Raw genomic sequence first — 18,717 nt, forward strand, 5'->3', positions numbered from 1 at the left:
ATATAAAGTTAAAATTGATTGCGTAATTAATTTTGTGTATATTCATGATTAATGCGATATTTTTTTTGTAATAAATCACCTGAGTTAACTTGTTATTTTTGACAGTCCTAGTACAAATACAACCTCCAACAGTCACTTGAAGTCAATTTTCATCCTTTTTTGTTTTTTAAATGTATATAAACATCAGCTTTAGAGTTGCCATGGCGGCATGTTTGTTGGAAAAATAATGTGTTAAATAAACTATATCTCACTATGTAATATGCAAGTCACTTGCTTTGATATGTATTTTGATATCTTTTTTTTGGGGGGGGGGGTGAAATAACTAGTAACAGTGTAGTACCATTGTGGTGCATTTTAACGCATGGTAGTACAACCTGTGCCGCCTTTCAGGTCACCGCCCCTGGTTAATTAAAGGAGGATAAAAGTTTAAAATAGACTGCGTGATTAATGTGTGTATTTACATGATTAATGCCAGCATTTTTTTGTTGTTGTTGTAAGAAATCACATGAGTTAACTTGTTATTTTTGACAGTCCTAATAAAAATACAACCTCCGTCAGTCACTGAAAGTCACATTTTCATCCTTTAAAAAAAAAAATATATATATATATATATATATATAAATGTCAGCTTTACAGATGCCATGGCAGGGTGGGTGGTTTGGGTGGGGGGAGGCACTGTAAGAGCAAATATATTGTGCTTCCCTATGCTTGTTGGAAAAAATAATGTGTTAAATAAACTATATCTCACTACATAAAATACAAGTCACTTGCTTTGGTATGTATTGTTAAATCTTTTTTTTTTTTTTAAATGAAATAACTGGCAACAGTGTAGTACCATTGTGGTGCATTTTAAAGTATGGTAATACAACCTGTGCCGCCTTTCAGGTCACACCCCACCCACAGATAATTAAATGAATATTGATGGTTCCAATAGATTGCGTGATTTACAGTGGGGCAAAAAAATATTAAGTCAGCCAGCGATTGTGCAAGTCCTCCCACTTAAAATGATGACAGAGGTCTGTAATTTTCATCATAGCTACACTTCAACTGTGAGAGACGGAATGTGGAAAAAAAAATCCAGCAATTCACATTGTAGGAATTTTAAAGAATTTACTTGTAAATTATGGTGGAAAATAAGTATTTGGTTAACCATTCAAAGCTCTCACTGATGGAAGGAGGTTTTGGCTGAAAATCTCACGATACATGGCCCCGTTCATTCTTTCCTTAACACGGATCAATCGTCTTGTCCCCTTAGCAGAAAAACAGCTCCAAAGCATGATGTTTTCACCCCCATGCTTCACAGTAGGTGTGGTGTTCTTGGGATGCAACTCAGTATTCTTCTTTCTCCAAACACAACGAGTTGAGTTTATACCAAAATGGATACATGGATGATACAGCAGAGGATTGGGAGAATGTCATGTGGTCAGATGAAAACAAAATAGAACTTTTTGGTATAAACTCGACTCGTCGTGTTTGGAGGAAGAAGAATACTGAGTTGCATCCCAAGAACACCAGACCTACTGTGAAGCATGGGGGTGTTAATATCATGCTTTGGGGCTATTTTTCTGCTAAGGGGACAGGGCGATTGATCCGTGTTAAGGAAAGAATGAATGGGGCCATGTATCGTAAGATTTTGAGCCAAAACCTCCTTTGAATGGTTGACCAAATACTTATTGTCCACCATAATTTACAAATAAATAAAAAATTCCTACAATGTGAATTCCTGGATTATTTTTCACATTCTGTCTCTCACAGTTGAAGTGTACTTATGATGAAAATTACAGACCTCTGTCATCATTTTAAGTGGGAGGACTTGCACAATCGGTGGCTGACTAAATATTTTTTTTCCCCATTGTATTTGGCTTCCCAACGTTTGTTGGAAAATGTGTTAAATAAACTGCATAATATACAAGTCAGTTGCTTGGTTATGTATTGTTAAATCAAAATATTTTTAAAAAGAAAAAAATGTGTTGTTTTTTGTTTACATACAATTTTAGTGGATTATTATTTGTCTATGAAAGAGCGTTTTTTTCCCCCTTGCAATTCCGAAAGTGGCCATTTGGTGTCACTACAACCCAGTGTTTCGTTCCTCGCAACACAAGTGGCGCGTTTATGGCACTGCACTGCGACATCACCTTGTGTTCCCTGGCACGCGGTTGCCATGGAGACCTTATCACCCAGCTGGGCCAGGCTGTGGCCCCGCTGCCCCATGTATGTGCAAAAGGAACCTGCCTCGCCACGCAGCATTAGCCACGATGGCCCTGCTGGGACCCATTTCCACCCGGCGGGTGAAATTACCCACAAACTCGCCTTCAATTGGAGACAGACAGCAACACGGTCACGTGATTGTGCGACCGCCAATGGCGGCCATGTATTCTTTCCCCCGGAATGCCCACGTGACACTCTCCCGCCTTCCTTACAGGTCTATTGACAGCAAAAAAAGGTGAGATTCCTTTTTAATCAGCACCATCATTATATACCAACAATTCCACAAGAATGAAAGTATAATACGTCCAAAAAAAAAAACAATTTCCAGTAACAGTACATGACTGTACTGAAAATATATTTTTTTTAAATAACTAAAAAGTAGTAAACAAAACCTCAAAAAGTCCATGAGTGCTAAAAAAAAAAAAAAAAAAAAGGTAGATAATCCCTGCCCTCAATCAACCACACTAAAACAATGGAGACAGTAAATGATGGGTCCAAAATGGGTTTGGTTTCCATGGTAGCGCTTCCCTTAGCAACAGGCCGAGGCAGCGTCTCTTGGCTCCTGCCCCATTTATGCAAAAAAATAGATCCATCCATATGATACTCCATGAAAATGCTCTTGCAAAGTTCATAATACATTGATTTTATTCTTTTTTTTTTGCTTTCCCATAATGCATAATGACGACTAAGGGCCTTCAAAGATAAATGCTTGGTCGGTTGAGACGAGAGCACCATGGAGAAGGACTTGAGGGGGTGATTGGGAATTGGGACGGGGCGTCAGAATACTGTACTAAGAACCCAGATGTGCCCATAAACTCCGCCCCCTGCAGCAGGAAGCCGGGAAAAAGGAGACGGGGGGTGGGGGGGGGGGGGGGGGGTTTCTTCCGTCGTCCTCATCTTCATTCAGTTTTGTCAAGTAGATGCCAAGAAGTAGCTCAGTGCTTATTTTTTTTTGTTGTTGAAACGTTGCATGATGCCGTATGTTTTTATTCATGTCCTTTTTTGCGTGTCCTCCAACAGCTATTCGAGTCAGTCACATAGTTCAGGTAGGTTTGTTTGTGTGTCCGACTGTTACCTGCCCCCGCCCTCCCAGTGGTTCTTCTTCATTGTCAGTGGTCACCAAGGTAGTGGGGGGGGGGGAGCTACTCGTACTCCAGGAACTGTTTATGGTAGAATAAGAGATACCTGCAGTCGGGGGGGGGGGGAACATTGGATTGAAATTGATGAGTCCGTGTCAACACAAACAACCAATCAGTGAAATGATCCCGCCCACAGCCTCTTTGACGGGTGACTGGACACATCACCTTACCAAAAACATACCCAAGAAATTGTTAAGTACGATAAATAGGATAGTATCTTGACATAGTATCCGTAGCGTTAAAACAAGATGCTTTTTCAGTGTGCCATGACTTAAAATATTGTTAAATATTTACAAAAAGGACATGGAATACATACAATTAGTCAAAAAATAAATACACAAATCATGATATTATTGATTAAAGGCCTACTGAAACCCACTACTACCGACCACGCAGTCTGATAGTTTATATATCAATGATGAAATATTAACATTGCAACACATGCCAATACGGCCGGTTTAGTTTCCTAAATTACAATTTTAAATTTCCCGCGGAGTTTCCTGTTGAAAACGTCGCGGAATGATGACGCGTTTGTGACGTTATTGGTTGGAGGGGACATATTAGCTCAGGACCACTTACGGCTAAAAGTCGTCTCTTTTCATCGCGCAATTACACAGTATTCTGGACATCTGTGTTGCTGAATCTTTTGCAATTTGTTCAATTAATGATGGAGAAGTCAAAGTAGAAAGATGGAGGTGGGAAGCTTTAGCCTTTAGCCACACAAACACACAGTGTTTCCTTGTTTAAAATTCCCGGAGGTGAAGCTTTACTATGGATCAGAGCGGTCAAGCGAACATGGATCCCGCCCACTTGTCAACCGGCAGGTTTCGGTGAGAAAATTGTGGTAAAAAGTCCCCTCTTACCGGAGATCAGCGGAGCTTGGGCCGTCCATGCAGCTGCCGTGACTTCCCTCAGAGACTGGCGTCAAGACACCCGTGGACACACCCCTCCGACTATCAGGTACTATTTAATCTCACTAAAACACTCGCAACACAATATAAAGATAAGGGATTTCCCAGAATTATCCTTGTAAATGTGTCTAAAAACATCTGAATCTGTCCCAATGCAATCGCTTTTTTTTTTTACTTTATTTTTTTTTTTCTAGTCCTTCGCTATCAATATCATCATCCACGACTCTTTCATCCTCGCTCAAATTAATGGGGAAATTGTCGTTTTCTCGGTCCGAGTAACTCTTGCTGCTGGAGGCTATGATTATAAACAATGTGAAGATGCGAGGAGCCCTCACACCGGTGACGTCATCGTCTACTACTTCCGGTAAAGGCAAGGCTTTTTTATTAGCGACCAAAAGTTGCGAACTTTATCGTCGATGTTCTCTACCAAATCCTTTCAGCAAAAATATGTCAATATCGTGAAATGATCAAGTATGACACGTAGAATGGACCTGCTATCCCCGTTTAAATAAGAAAATCTTATTTCAGTAGGCCTTTAATAAATAACTTAAATATGATTTTGGATCATATTTCATTTTAATTAACAATTTATTTGGCTGTCAAAAGTATTTGGTCCGTGTACCTTCCGTTCATTCTATTTCAAATTTTTAAATGAAGAACAAATTTCGGACCATTTTTTTTATTTTCAATTCCTGAAACAAAAGTTGGACAACTATTGAATGACACTTCTTTAAAACGACAATAGGACTCCTGCTGAACAAAGATGGTCCATTCCATTTCCAATTCTGAAAAGCAAATCAAAAGATAAAAGCACGGCCGTTTTTCAATTCTTATTACATACGGCAGATTTTAAAACAAAGAAAAAAGGGTTGATTTTCATTAAAATATTACCATTAAATTGGATTTTGTGCTGTTTTCCTTTTATGGATTTTAATTTTTCCAGATAAACACAAAAAACGGAAAATAGGTTCAGCAACAACGCAAAAATGCGTGTTTAAGTGATGACAAATTGAACCGGAAGCAGTATTTTAGCTTTTCCTTTTGCGTTTAGCATGTTTTTAGCATAACGCTAACATCTTTGTTCAGCAGGAGTACTATTGTCGTTTTTAAAAAGTTTCATTAAGTAGTTGTCCAACTTTTGTTTCAGAAACGAAAATAGAAAAAATGGTTCGAAATTAGTTTTTTGATTTGAAATCCAATGTATGGAATGTACACAGACCTAAAAATACTGCTTCCGGTTTAATTTGTCATCACACAGATAAACACGCATTTTTGCATTTTGGGTAAACATTTTTATTTTTTTATTTTTGTGTTTATCTGGAAAAATTAAAATCCATAAAAGAAAAAACAGCACATAATCCAGATTTAGTCAATATTTTAGTAAAAACCAACCCTTTTTTGTTTATTTTAAAATCTACCATACATAATAAAAAAATGGAAAAACGGCCCAAATTTCATTTTAGTTATTTGCATTTCAGAATTGGAAATAGAATGAACGGAAGGTACATAGACCGTAATTCATATAATTGGAACAAACAACTCCATATTGTACCCCATGTAAATTCAACCTAACACTTATGTTTTGTATGTTTCCTCCACATGTGTTTTTTTAATTTTGTTTTTTATTTTTAGCGAGGTCGTATGATTCAGAACTTGATTAAAACGTGTTAACTGTGTTTTTCCTATTTCTTCAGCATTAAACTTGACATCCCTAGAAAGAGTCCTTGGTCCAGTAAACTTGTCATCACTCGCTTTTGTATATTTCAAGGTACTGTATTTGTTTGTGTTTACATTTTACATTGCTGAAATTATTTTAGCACTTGTACCACATTTCGTCAGGTTACACAAAACATGACGTTCAGAAAAAAGTGTTTTACGATTGCAACTAGGGGTTTGCCAATACAACTTATTTACTTCCGATACGGTTCTGATATTTGATACGGATATTAATCTGATACAATGTCAGTAGGAATCATAGTACATATTAATATTATTTTGTAGTGTGGAATGTTAGAAAAATGTTTGATCAAGTGAAACTAGTCAAACAGACAGCCAGGGTAGGCATTAAATACACTAACCCTATGGCATAAAAGTTCATAGTTTTGTAATTATGTATTGTAGAATGTTGAAAAAGTTTTATCAGGTGAAATCGCTCCGCTAATTACTATAACAATGTATGAAAATACATTATGGCAGATTTATGCTTTTAAATTGAAGTTTTAATTTGTGTTATGGTGAAACCTAGATGTCACAATAATTAAGTTGAATGATGCGGACACATATGTAAGTAATATGCAATTAAAATGATACAATATGTGTTTATATTGACAAATTTTGAGTTTTAGACCACAACATTGTTCAATTAAAGACACTTATTACGTGGTATCGTGTGCTTAGCTGTTGTATAGCTTCTAGCACCTAGTAGCTTATAGCTTAACATGTTTACCTTTTGTGAAAAACTTAACTAAAATACAAGAAATGATCAAACTTGTGTGGTTGTTGCAGGACATTTATATGTTAACTGGCTGTCCAGCGTTGATATTTCAGATGCAAGCCAATATCATCTGATTTTTTGACTGATGTCTGTTATTAATATTGGATTACCGTATTCAAGTGTGATATTTTACAATCACTTAACACAATTTCACCCCTGTTATTTCATTGTTTTATTTTGCAACCAATTGGCTAAAACAGGCTTGAGTTTAATAGCTATTGTGCCACCTGTTTAGCAGACACATGACAGCCTGCTAATTTTTTGGGTGGACTACCCACATTGTTCAAGATCATTCTACCACAATCTTTGGGTTAAAATGCAATACAGATGATTTCGCAGGATTAAAGTACTTTTTCATTATTATCTTTTTTTAAATACGTTTAGGTCTGTTTTGTACTTTATCATAAACAAACACTTAAATGTACGTAGTATAGCAATAACTTTGTAGGGGTAGCAATATTTTGAGTTCGTATTATTTGCATGGTTCTTGCTTACCCTTCACTATCAAGAACATCCTTAATGCTGGCCTTGGTGATGATGGCGTCGTCACATTTGAACCACTGGTCCTTGTGCTGGCGAATGAAGCTGGTGTAGTGACCACTCTCTAACGTGCCTTGGTGGTTGACCACCGCAAACAAGGAATACCTAACAACAAGGAAAAGCGTCTCTTAAAATAAACTATTTAACACAGGTAAAGATATCAGAACATCTTTTAATCGGATTCATACTCACTTATTATCATTATTTAACACGTCGACCGTCTGTTGATACTGCCCGTTCATTCTGCTCTCTTTACTGGAGGAGGCAAGAGATTTTCTTTAAGACGCATGTATGTGAAAACTTGCGACAGCGCTGCAAAATGTCCACTAGATGTCAGCACCGTCCCATCTGTGATTGCATAGTGCTTACTGCAAACACCTTCTCATGTGCCTCAAAACAAATGAATGAATGATCCGTTTAGGGGTGGGGCTGCACTGGTGCATGCTCTACTGACACTGATTATTACAGTGGTGTAGAATTGTACACATTACTGAAGACTGTTTTTCCACAAGAGGCAAATCGGGTAAACCTTTTAACGACTGATTATAATGCTGTAATAATGCTATAAAATAATACATACAAATGTAACTATCTAAAAAAATGTACACACACACATATACATATATATATATATATATATACACATATGTGTATATATATGTATGTACACACATATTTTATAGCATATATATATATATATATATATATATACACACACACACACATACATACATCTATACGTACATATAAAAATACATATTTATACATATACATATATATACACATATATAAATAGATATTTATACATTGTATAAACATATATAAACATATTTATATATCATAAACATATACCTGTATATATCATAGACATATATACATATATATATATATACTCATAAACATATATATATACACACATATACAAGTATGTTTACATATATAGACATATATATAAATATATCTACATATATACATACATACATACATACATACATATACACATATATATATATATATATATATATATATATATATATATATACACATTCATATATGTATATAGTCAAGGTTTCTGTGGCTTATCCGTTATACAGTACTCAATACCGGGGTAAAACAGAATATATGTTAGGTCAGGAAAAAACACAAGAGGGTATATCATCCCTACAGGTCTGTTTCGCATATTTCCCTGCTCGTCAGGGGATTTTATCCCTTGAGCAAACGTATACATATATGTATGTATATATGTGTATAATACATATTTTATAGCATATATATATATATATATATATATATATATATATATATACGTACATGCATGTACATATTTATTAATGTAATAAATGTGACGGTTAATTTAACTGTTTTTTTTCCAAATTAATTGGGGGTTTTTTAAACTTGCAAGTGATAAACACGTATTTTGTGGAAAAAAAGTAAATAAGCTCCATTAATATACATCAATAAAATATGCATGAATGTTAATCAAATCGTAGCTCCGTATCAAGAGGTGCCAAAAAATTCCCACCTCTTATACATACATACATATGTATATATACGGTACACACACACACACACACACACACACACACACACACACACACACACACACACACACACACACACACACACACACACACACACACACACACACACACACACACACACACACACACACACACACACACACACGCACGCACGCACACACACGCACGCACACACACGTAAATATATTTGGATTGCCTTTTATTATATTAAAAAGGCAAATTGTATATGTGGGTTTTAGTGTGAATGTACTGCATTTATTATTTAGAGAGTGCGGTTGTTTACTTTTTGGATATATTTATATATATTCTGGGCTGTGACAAGAGTCCCACCTGGATGCCATGAAGGGCGTCATGTCCAATTCCAGAGGAAAGGAAACGTAAGTAGTGATCTTCCTCCGCAGTTTGGCAGAGTGCTCGAACCGCTGGAGTCGGCCAGAAGATGGGGGAGGATGAAAAGGGGGGGAAGGGGTGAGGAAATGGCAAGCATGAGGGAGAGTAGGGGGAAGAGGACGGGGTGTAAAAAAAAAAAAACAACAAGCAGAATGGTTACAACATAGATTATACAACACAGCAGGTTTTTAAATGTGTTTTGCTGCTTGGCTGTTACAGATGTGTGAATTCATAACAAGATAATATAACGCAGCAGCATTTATTTCAATGAGTTTCTTTTTGACAGTCTGCTCCTCTGAATAGCATAAATATATTATGAGCGTTCGATACTGTATGATAAATAAAACATGGTAGAGGATGGAGTGCTCTACCAGTGGTTAAAATCAGCCAAGCACCAACAAATGGATCCAATTATAAACTTATGCACTAGTTACTGGAAATAAATATGATGTCTAACTCACTTTGAGATGGAAACATGCTACAATAGGCAGCTTCTTCATAGTCAGCTGTTTGGTGGACTCCTGGTAACTATGGCAACCGCCACACTTGATTTTGGCACTGCTGCCGAGATGCTCAGGCCGCGTAAACCTGCAGAACAGGAAACGTTCACAAAGAGGGGCTTACAAATGGCTTCCATTTGCATCCAGCTCTTTTTGGTGCATCTCCTCGCCACAGCTTCGCCGGTGTTGCCAACGCCTCTATCACCACGGCAACAGCGTCGACCAGCCCTGTAGCTTTAATAGACTATGCTGCAGCAGCTAAGGGGTGTGTGAGGAGCTGCGGCAAGAGGGGAGAGAAGACGTCAAGAGTAGAGGAAGGACGCCGGAGTAGGACAACAGCGTGAGTGAGAGGTGGAGTGGGTACGAGTGATAGGAGGTAGGCAAGCAATTAAGAGAGAATATTTGGGGCTGCTAACGCTTTTCAGCACCACGGGTGTTTTCCGTGAGAGGAGAAGGCAATGAATGTCATATAAATAACTTGCTTTTGTTTGACAAACAAAAATACAAACAATTCCTCCTACATCTGCGTGAATGTTTGTTGCTTTAGATGAAAGTGTACCTGCGCAGGCAGTCTGTGAGTGTCGTGGACCCCGACAGGTGGCTCTCTCCGTTAACAGTACCGCCATCCCCTCCAGGACTGAGGGGCCAGAAAGGTGTCGATGAGCCGGGCAGGTCCAAACTGATGTCCCAGAAGGGGTCTATCGTTGTGGAAACCCCACTGGAGATGACAGAAAAAGAGGGCCACATGTGTTTGTATCTTCAGGATCATCAGTGGAGAAGTGGCGTGAGGTTTGGCGTGTGCTAGGCTTTGCGGCGCACAACAAAACCTGATGAAGATGATGACAGTACAGCCTGGTGTTATTTTTTTGAGCAGGCTACATTTTAAAGGCCCACAGAAACCCACTACTACCGACCACGCAGTCTGATAGTTTATATATCATTGATGAAATCTTAACATTGCAACACATGCCAATACGGCCGGTTTAGTTTACTAAATTGCAATTGTAAATTTCGCGCGGAAGTATCATGCTATAGCGTCGCAGTATGATGACGCGTGCGTGTGACGTCACGCATTGTAGAAGACATTTTGTTCCAGCACCGTTCCCAGCTATAAATTGTCTCTTTTCATCGCACGATTCAACAGCATTATGGACATCTGTGTTGCTGATTCTTTTGCAATTTGTTCAATGAATAATGGAGACGTCAAAGAAGAAAGCTGTAGGTGGGAAGCGGTGTATTGCGGCCGTCTTTAGCAACACAAACACAGCCGGTGTTTCATTGTTTACATTCCCGAAAGATGACGGTGAAGATTTACTGTGGAACAGAGCAGTCAAGCGAACACGGTTGGATGGGACCACACACACAAAGTACAGTGTATTATGCAGCGATCATTTTGAAAGATCGTTTTTCGCAGAGGGTCCCTTGCGAAGGGCAGAGATGGACATCGCCACCACCTGTCGACTGGTGCTGAAGAAAGGTGCGGGGGCCGACCTTCAGGTTGTACAGGTACGACCATATAATCTCACTAAAACACTAGTAACAAAATAAGCAGATAAGGGATTTTCCAGAATTATCCTAGTAAATTTGTCTAATAACATCTGAGTCACTCCCACAGTATAGTCTTTTTTTTGTATTTAATTTTTTTTCTACTCCTTCACTCTCACTTTCCTCATCCACAAATATTTCATCCTCGCTAAAATTAATGGGGAAATTGTCGCTTTCTCGGTCCGAATTGCTCTCGCTGCTGGTGGCCATGACTGTAAACAATGTTCAGAAATGAGGAGCTCCACAACAAGTGACGTCACGCGCATATCGTCTGCTACTTCCGGTAAAGGCAAGGCTTTTTTTATCAGCACAAAAGTTGCGAACTTTATCGTCGATGTTCTCTACTAAATCCTTTCAGCAAAAATATGGCAATATCGCAAAATGATCAAGTATGACTCATAGAATGGACCTGCTATCCCCATTTAAATAAGAAAATCTCATTTCAGTAGGCCTTTAAAGGGGCTTTATAGGTATCTTATGTTAATATTCTACCATACCATTTGCAAAACAGTGGCGTAGTAACAGACTGTGACAGGCGACAGTTTGGGGGTCTAGCACAAACAGCTTGTAGCCTAAACAAAAACAGGCCAATGCTGATTCCAATAATCCATAAGTATATCGGCTGATACCAATCACATGTATTAACTGCTATTTTTTAAATGTATTTATGGTGAGTACTATTGACAGTTTACCCGTATCAGCACAAAATGTATACTAATTCCTTATTCTCTTTTATTGCATACAATTGTTTGGGCAAAACAAAGTAAATCGTACACAATAACTAAATAAATTACAAAACTATGTGACTCATTGAAACCATTTTTCCCCTGAGTTCTTCTGTATCCAAGGACTTACTCCCTGAATGTGTAAATAACAACAAAAACAATGACTTTGAGACCATAACAAACCAGAAACAACAAATCCAGCACTCCTGGGACCCCAAAAGGAGCAAGCCGTAGAAAACTGCTGAATAGATAGATGGATGGAATCACTCGAGCATCGGACATACACTGATATTACCTATTTAATTTATGGATGGTTCCACCCGCTTACTGCTGACTGCAACAATGCAAACACACCAACAGTTGTTGCAATATTATCCTTTTTCTAGAGTCTTAGTGATCTAATTATTAGTTTATGTTAATGGTTGCTTAGTTTCTACTGTAACACCGTTAAATCTAACCATTATGGACAACACCTCCCACCCACTACACTCGGACCTTGCAGAGAGAATGAGCACGTTCAGTGGAAGGCTCAGACTCCCAAAATGTAACACGGAACGATACAGGAGGTCCTTCATACTGACAGCCATCAGACTGTATAATGCATATGTTCCTTCTTGACTGCACTTAAAATGTAGAATATATGTACAATATATTTATATTATTCATATATTATATTTATATAATATATTTTATTATTTATTATTATTATCGTCTATTGTGAGCGAACTGTGGTGCTGAATTTCCCGCAGGGATCAATAAAGTACTTTCTATTCCATTCTATTCTACACTTCTTATTTTTTCAGTTTTTTTTCTAGCTAGTTTAGCGGCTAGCTCAGCTATTAAAATGCCTTCTCCTGCTTGCTGACAGTGTGCAACATGTTTAGTCTCATCCTAATAACTGATAATGATACTTAAGATTTTAGGAAATGCAGTTTATTTGCCGCAATTGAGGTTATCATTTTTAATTTAGCGGAACGGCTTAACACAGTGTATGTAATTACACAATTTTCTGCTTGCTTCTCAGCCGAGGTACTAAAAATAACTACAATACTAGCCAGAGAAGATCGGCATTGAAAGGTGTTAATCGGCAATGGATCGCATACTTTTTCAAGAAAATTATATGGATCGCCACATCCCTAATTTGGATAAAATAAGTTGAGTGTTTTTGAAGGCAATGACATTAAATATTCTGCTCAGTGGCCTTGTGGTTAGAGTGTTCGCCTTGAGATCGGTAGGTTGAGTCACACCAAAGACTATAAAAATGGGACCCATTACCTCCCTGCTTGGCACTCAGCATCAAAGGTTGGAATTGGGGGTTAAATCACCAGAATGATTCCAGGGCGCGGCCACCGCTGCTGCTCACTGCTCCCCTCACCCCCCAGGGGTACTAAAAATAACTACAATACTAGCCAGAGAAGATCGGCATTGAAAGGTGTTAATCGGCAATGGATCGCATACTTTTTCAAGAAAATTATATGGATCGCCACATCCCTAATTTGGATAAAATAACTTGAGTGTTTTTGAAGGCAATGACATTAAATATTCTGCTCAGTGGCCTTGTGGTTAGAGTGTCCGCCTTGAGATCGGTAGGTTGAGTCACACCAAAGACTATAAAAATGGGACCCATTACTGCCCTGCTTTGCATCAAGGGTTGGAATTGTGGGTTAAATCACCAAATTTATTTTCGGGCGCGGCCACCGCTGCTGCTCACTGCTCTCCTCACCTCCCAGGGGGTTGACAAGGGGACGGGCCAAAACAGAGGTTAATTTCATCACACCTAGTGTGTGTGACAATCATTGGTACTTTAACTTAAATTTTATTCCCCAATTTAAGTGACAGATTATGGTTGTTATAGGCATGCCTTTTCCAAACAAATCAAAGCTCTTGAAGTACGTGTATACTTTGATAAACTTCATATTCAACGTCAACACTTTTTGTAGGTATTGTGGTGATCTATAAGGCCAACATTATGTATAGTCAGTGTCATATTTCGAGACTACCTGTACATTGCATGCAAGGGGGTTTTAGTAATGCACACGAAGGCTGTTAAATATTTAGATGAGTCATGGTACTGTAATACCAAAACAAACCAGCAGATGGCCGTTGAAGTAAACATGCATAACAAGGCACTGCAATGGCACTATTCATGTAGAAAATCACCACAAGTAGCCTATTTTAAATTCTAGCATTCAAATGATTCACTCTAATACGACTTAAGTGTGTCTGATGGGACTTTATAACGATAACGGTGCGGGGAATACCGTAAAACTGCTCCACATCAGCAGTTCAGAGTGAGTTGGGTGCGGTTTAGCTGGTGGAGGTGCTTTTGCAGTTCAGTGCAGCGTGTTGGTGTTAATGTGACAGCGCCGCTCTGGGGGAGGCAACCAACGCTTGAGTAGAGCTGCTGTCTAGACAACCCCCCATCATCATCACCACCACCACACTTGAGCCAAGTCTGTAGGGACCGGGCCTTCACATATACAGGGAAAGGACGAAGGGCAGCTGGTGAAGGGTTGTGTGGGAATAAATCAATAAGCGTTTGGTGTGTTGTGATGGGAGTGCTGGTATCTCCTTGCTGCTTCAAACTTACTGGCAAACCTGACAGGTGACGTCCGACTGTAGCCCCCCGGTGAAGATTTGGTCGATGATGCAGTTACAGTGGTTTGGATTATTGGCCTTCTTCCCGTTGTCGTTGTCTCCTGCGGAGCACAGTGAACACGGGGTATAAATGTACGTGCACGCTCAGATAACCCAAACACCCTCCGAAGCGCCTCTTTCTCGTTGTCCTGATAGCCTGCAGCAAAGTCTTGAATGTGGCCTTCTGATTGAACTATAGCTGGCCAATGGCTGCATGCCTTACTAAATGGACTGCGGGTGAGTCAGCCCAAGCCAATTGACATTCCTTACACCGTCACCTTGGCACACAACATTATCAGGCTCTTTTGGTGTGCTATGTGGGGACAGCAAACATGTCCTCCTGACTTCACTAGGATACAGAAGTCACACAACAATTGTAGCACACTAAGAAACCACACAAGCTAAATTTAGCTGTATCTTTTGGCTATACCGTATACTTCAATGTAAACATTATTAAATGCTGTTATTTCCGAAATTATAAATACCTTTTTTTTAACTTAAGTAATCATTTGGAGTGCATGAGAAACTAGAAGGAAAAATATGGCTCTTTTTGACCATGTCATTTAAAGGCCTACTGAAACCCACTACTACCGACCACGCAGTCTGATAGTTTATATATCAATGATGAAATATTAACAGTTTCTTGTTGAAAACGTAGCGGAATGATGATGCGTACACGTGACATCACGGACTGTCAGGAAATATTAGCGCTGCACCACTCGCGGCTAAAAGTCGTCTGCTTTAATCGCATTATTACACAGTATTTTGGACATCTTTGTTGCTGAATCTTTTGCAATTTGTTCATTTAAAAATGGAGACTATAAAGAACAATGCTGTTGGTGGATTGCAGCTGTCTTTAGCACCGAGAGACACAGCCGGTGTTTCTTTGTTTGTTGTGAAGCAGAGCACTCAAGCGAACATGATTTCTCCACGTCAACCAGCATGTTTTTGCATGGGGAAATTGTGATATATATCTTACCGGAGACATCAGTGGATTATTTGTCGTCCTGCAGTAGCTGTTTAAAAAGGCAGCTGGGAGCTTGGCTCCTCGGCTTCTCTCTGAGACACTGTGTTCAACGCAGCCATCCGACCTCGAGGTATGTCTTTGCAATCTTTAAAATCTCACTAAAACACTATTAAAACTATAAGCAGATAAGGGATCTTCCAGAATTATCTTAGTAAATGTGTCTAATTACATCTGAAACGGTCACACTGCCGCCGCCCGGAGCCGTCGCTTTTTTTTTTCTCTAGTCCTTCACTATCAATATCCTAATTCAGGAATATTTCATCCTCGTTTAAATTAATGGGGAAATTGTCACTTTCTCGGTCCGAATTGCTCTTACTGCTGGTGGCTCCCATTAAAAACAATGTGAATATGTGTGGAGCCCTGCAACTCGTGACGTCACGCGAACATACTTACGGTAAAGGCAGGGCTTTTCTATTAGCGACTAAAAGTTGTGAACTTTTTCGTCGATGTTCTCTATTAAATCCTTTCAGCAAAAATATGGCAATATAATATCGCGAAATGATCAAGTATGACACATAGAATGGACCTGCTATTCCCATTTAAATAAGAAAATCTCATTTCAGTAGGCCTTTAAAAACAAGTGCAGAATAACCTGCTCAGTGGCCTTGTGGTTAGAGTGTCCGCCCTGAGGTCGGTAGGCCGTGAGTTCAAACCCCAGGCGAGTCATACCAAAGACTATAAAAATGAGACCCATTACCTCCCAGCTTGGCCCTCAGCATCAAGGGTTGGAATTGGGGGTTAAATCATCAAAATGATTCCCGAGTACGGCTACCGCTGCTACTCACTGCTCCCCTCAACTCCCAGGGGGTGGAACAAGGGGATAGGTCAAATGCAGAGAGTAATTTCACCACAACTAGTGTGTGTGTGTGACTATCAGTGATAATTTAACTTTAACTTTAAGCAATAAGGAGAAAACTTCTGAGCCAGCATTAATACCGCTATAAGTTTATTGTAAACAACAGTACGGTGAATATAAAATGCATGAGTGTCAGCAGCGGCAACTATCTAAAGTGCATGCAGATGTAGATTAAGGTGCCGGATGCTGAATACTATGCAGATACTGTGATGCTGTGAGAGTTCATTAAAGAAAACTACTTTAGGAGGTTGCCTACAGCCACATCTGTTAATACCAATGTTTTGACCTGGCATTAAGAAACCTGTATTTTGATTTTTTTTGTAGACTGTAAGACACAAGGTACTTCATTGAATTGAGGTATTATATGCCCCACATACAGTACAGTATATCGTTAATGTTGTCTATGCAAGTTAGTTATTTGACAAAATGAACCAGGTGTTTTTCAAAAAGTCTTAAAGGCCTACTGAAACCCACGACTACCGACCATGCAGTCTAATAGTTTATAAATCAATGATGAAATATTAACATTGCAACACATGCCAATACGGCCGGTTTAGTTTACTAAATTACAATTTTAAATTTCCCGCGGAGTTTCCTGTTGAAAACGTCGCGGAATATTGATGCATGCGCGTGATGTCTCGGGTTGGAGGGGACATATTAGCGCAGCACCACTTGCGGGTAAAAGTCGTCTCTTTTCATCGCACAATTACACAGTATTCTGGACATCTGTGTTGCTGAATCTTATGCAATTTGTACAATTAATGATTGAGAAGTCAAAGTAGAAAGTTGGAGGTGGGAAGCTTTAGCCTTTAGCCACACAAACACACAGTGTTTCCTTGTTTAAAATTCCCGGAGGTGAAGCTTTACTATGGATCAGAGCGGTCAAGCGAACATGGGTTCCGACCACTTGTCAACTGGCAGGTTTCGGTGAGAAAATTGTGGTAAAAAGTCGCCTCTTACCGGAGATCTGCGGACCTTGCGCCGTCCATGCAGCTGCTGTTACTTCCCTCAAGAGACTGGCGTCAACACACTCGTGGACACACTCGTCCGACTATCAGGTACTATTTAACACACTAAAACACTAGCAACACAATAGAAAGATAAGGGATTTCCCAGAATTATCCTAGTAAATGTGTCTAAAACATCTGAAACACTCCCAATGCAATCGCCTTTTTTTATTTTTTACTTTATTTATTTATTTATTTATTTTTCTAGTCCTTCGCTATCAAATCCTCATCCACGAATCTTTCATCCTCGCTCAAATTAATGGGGAAATTGTCGTTTTCTCTGTCCGAATAGCTCTTGCTGCTGGAGGCTCCCATTATAAACAATGTGAGGAGCCCTCAAACCGGTGACATCATCGTCTGCTACTTCCGGTAAAGGCAGGCCATTTTTTTCCGCGACCAAAAGTTGCAAACTTTATTGTCGATGTTCTCTACTAAATCCTTTCAGCAAAAATATGGCAATATCGCAAAATGATCAAGTATGACACATAGAATGGACCTACTATCCCCGTTTAAATCAGAAAATCTCATTTCAGTAGGCCTTTTATGTATCTTTACAAAGCACTTACATCCTTTTTTGTTCATGTACGTGATCTTATGTTTACTTGTATTCCTATTTTACCAAACATTTGTTCTTAGGGTCTAATATGTTTTGTGTAAGACATTTTCTCCCTCCTACATTTTGTCTACTCTCCAAAGACAATTTTTCACCTTGGTGGGCAAAGATTTATTCTATTCCATGTTCAAGTATGGAGATCCAATCCCTTAGGCTCCAGTACTTGCTACTCCCCATCAGTCTCTAGTGCATCCAAGTTAAACCCACTCATAATAACCTGATCCATTAACACAATGTATTCAGTCTGGAAGTCAAGCTTACTTATACTGTCCCCCTTGCAGTGCCTGTGGAGAACATCCAACGCCGCAATGAGAAACTCGTGGGCGTCCTGCTGCTCGTAGCCTGCAAGGTGGCGGGCGTGCGTCCACACCAGGTGCAACAGCCGGAAGGGAATGTGAGGCGATCGGTGGCCCGAGTAGAACTGAGGGAAAAAGAAATGTGATTGACAAACAACAACAATGGAATAATGAGGGTGAATTTCATGGAGGAGGCTGTAGGCAACGCAAAACAGCGTTGCAGAGAAGGCCAATGTTAGCATTGATTGCCAATGCCAAGTATTAGAAACAGTTCCCGATAGTTAAGAC

At 39.2% G+C, this 18,717-nt stretch overlaps 1 protein-coding gene across 4 annotated transcripts in view; it reads right to left on the minus strand.

Moving 5' to 3' along the window:
• Window positions 1–2,343: 2,343 nt before the first annotated feature.
• The window catches only part of LOC133541254 (ubiquitin carboxyl-terminal hydrolase 22), a 100,575-nt gene continuing 84,201 nt past the window's right edge, over window positions 2,344–18,717 (minus strand). For all 4 annotated transcript variants that reach the window (XM_061884539.1, XM_061884540.1, XM_061884538.1 and 1 more), the window contains 8 exons: window positions 18,395–18,554; window positions 14,584–14,692; window positions 10,283–10,441; window positions 9,685–9,811; window positions 9,164–9,255; window positions 7,485–7,547; window positions 7,248–7,397; window positions 2,344–3,393 (listed from right to left, as the gene is read on the minus strand). In XM_061884539.1, the coding sequence (XP_061740523.1) occupies window positions 3,351–3,393; window positions 7,248–7,397; window positions 7,485–7,547; window positions 9,164–9,255; window positions 9,685–9,811; window positions 10,283–10,441; window positions 14,584–14,692; window positions 18,395–18,554 (903 nt within the window). In that variant the 3' untranslated portion in view covers window positions 2,344–3,350. The remainder of the gene's footprint in view (window positions 3,394–7,247; window positions 7,398–7,484; window positions 7,548–9,163; window positions 9,256–9,684; window positions 9,812–10,282; window positions 10,442–14,583; window positions 14,693–18,394; window positions 18,555–18,717) is intronic.

Source organism: Nerophis ophidion, linkage group LG23 (genome assembly GCF_033978795.1).
Source record: "Nerophis ophidion isolate RoL-2023_Sa linkage group LG23, RoL_Noph_v1.0, whole genome shotgun sequence".
NCBI lineage: Eukaryota > Metazoa > Chordata > Actinopteri > Syngnathiformes > Syngnathidae > Nerophis > Nerophis ophidion.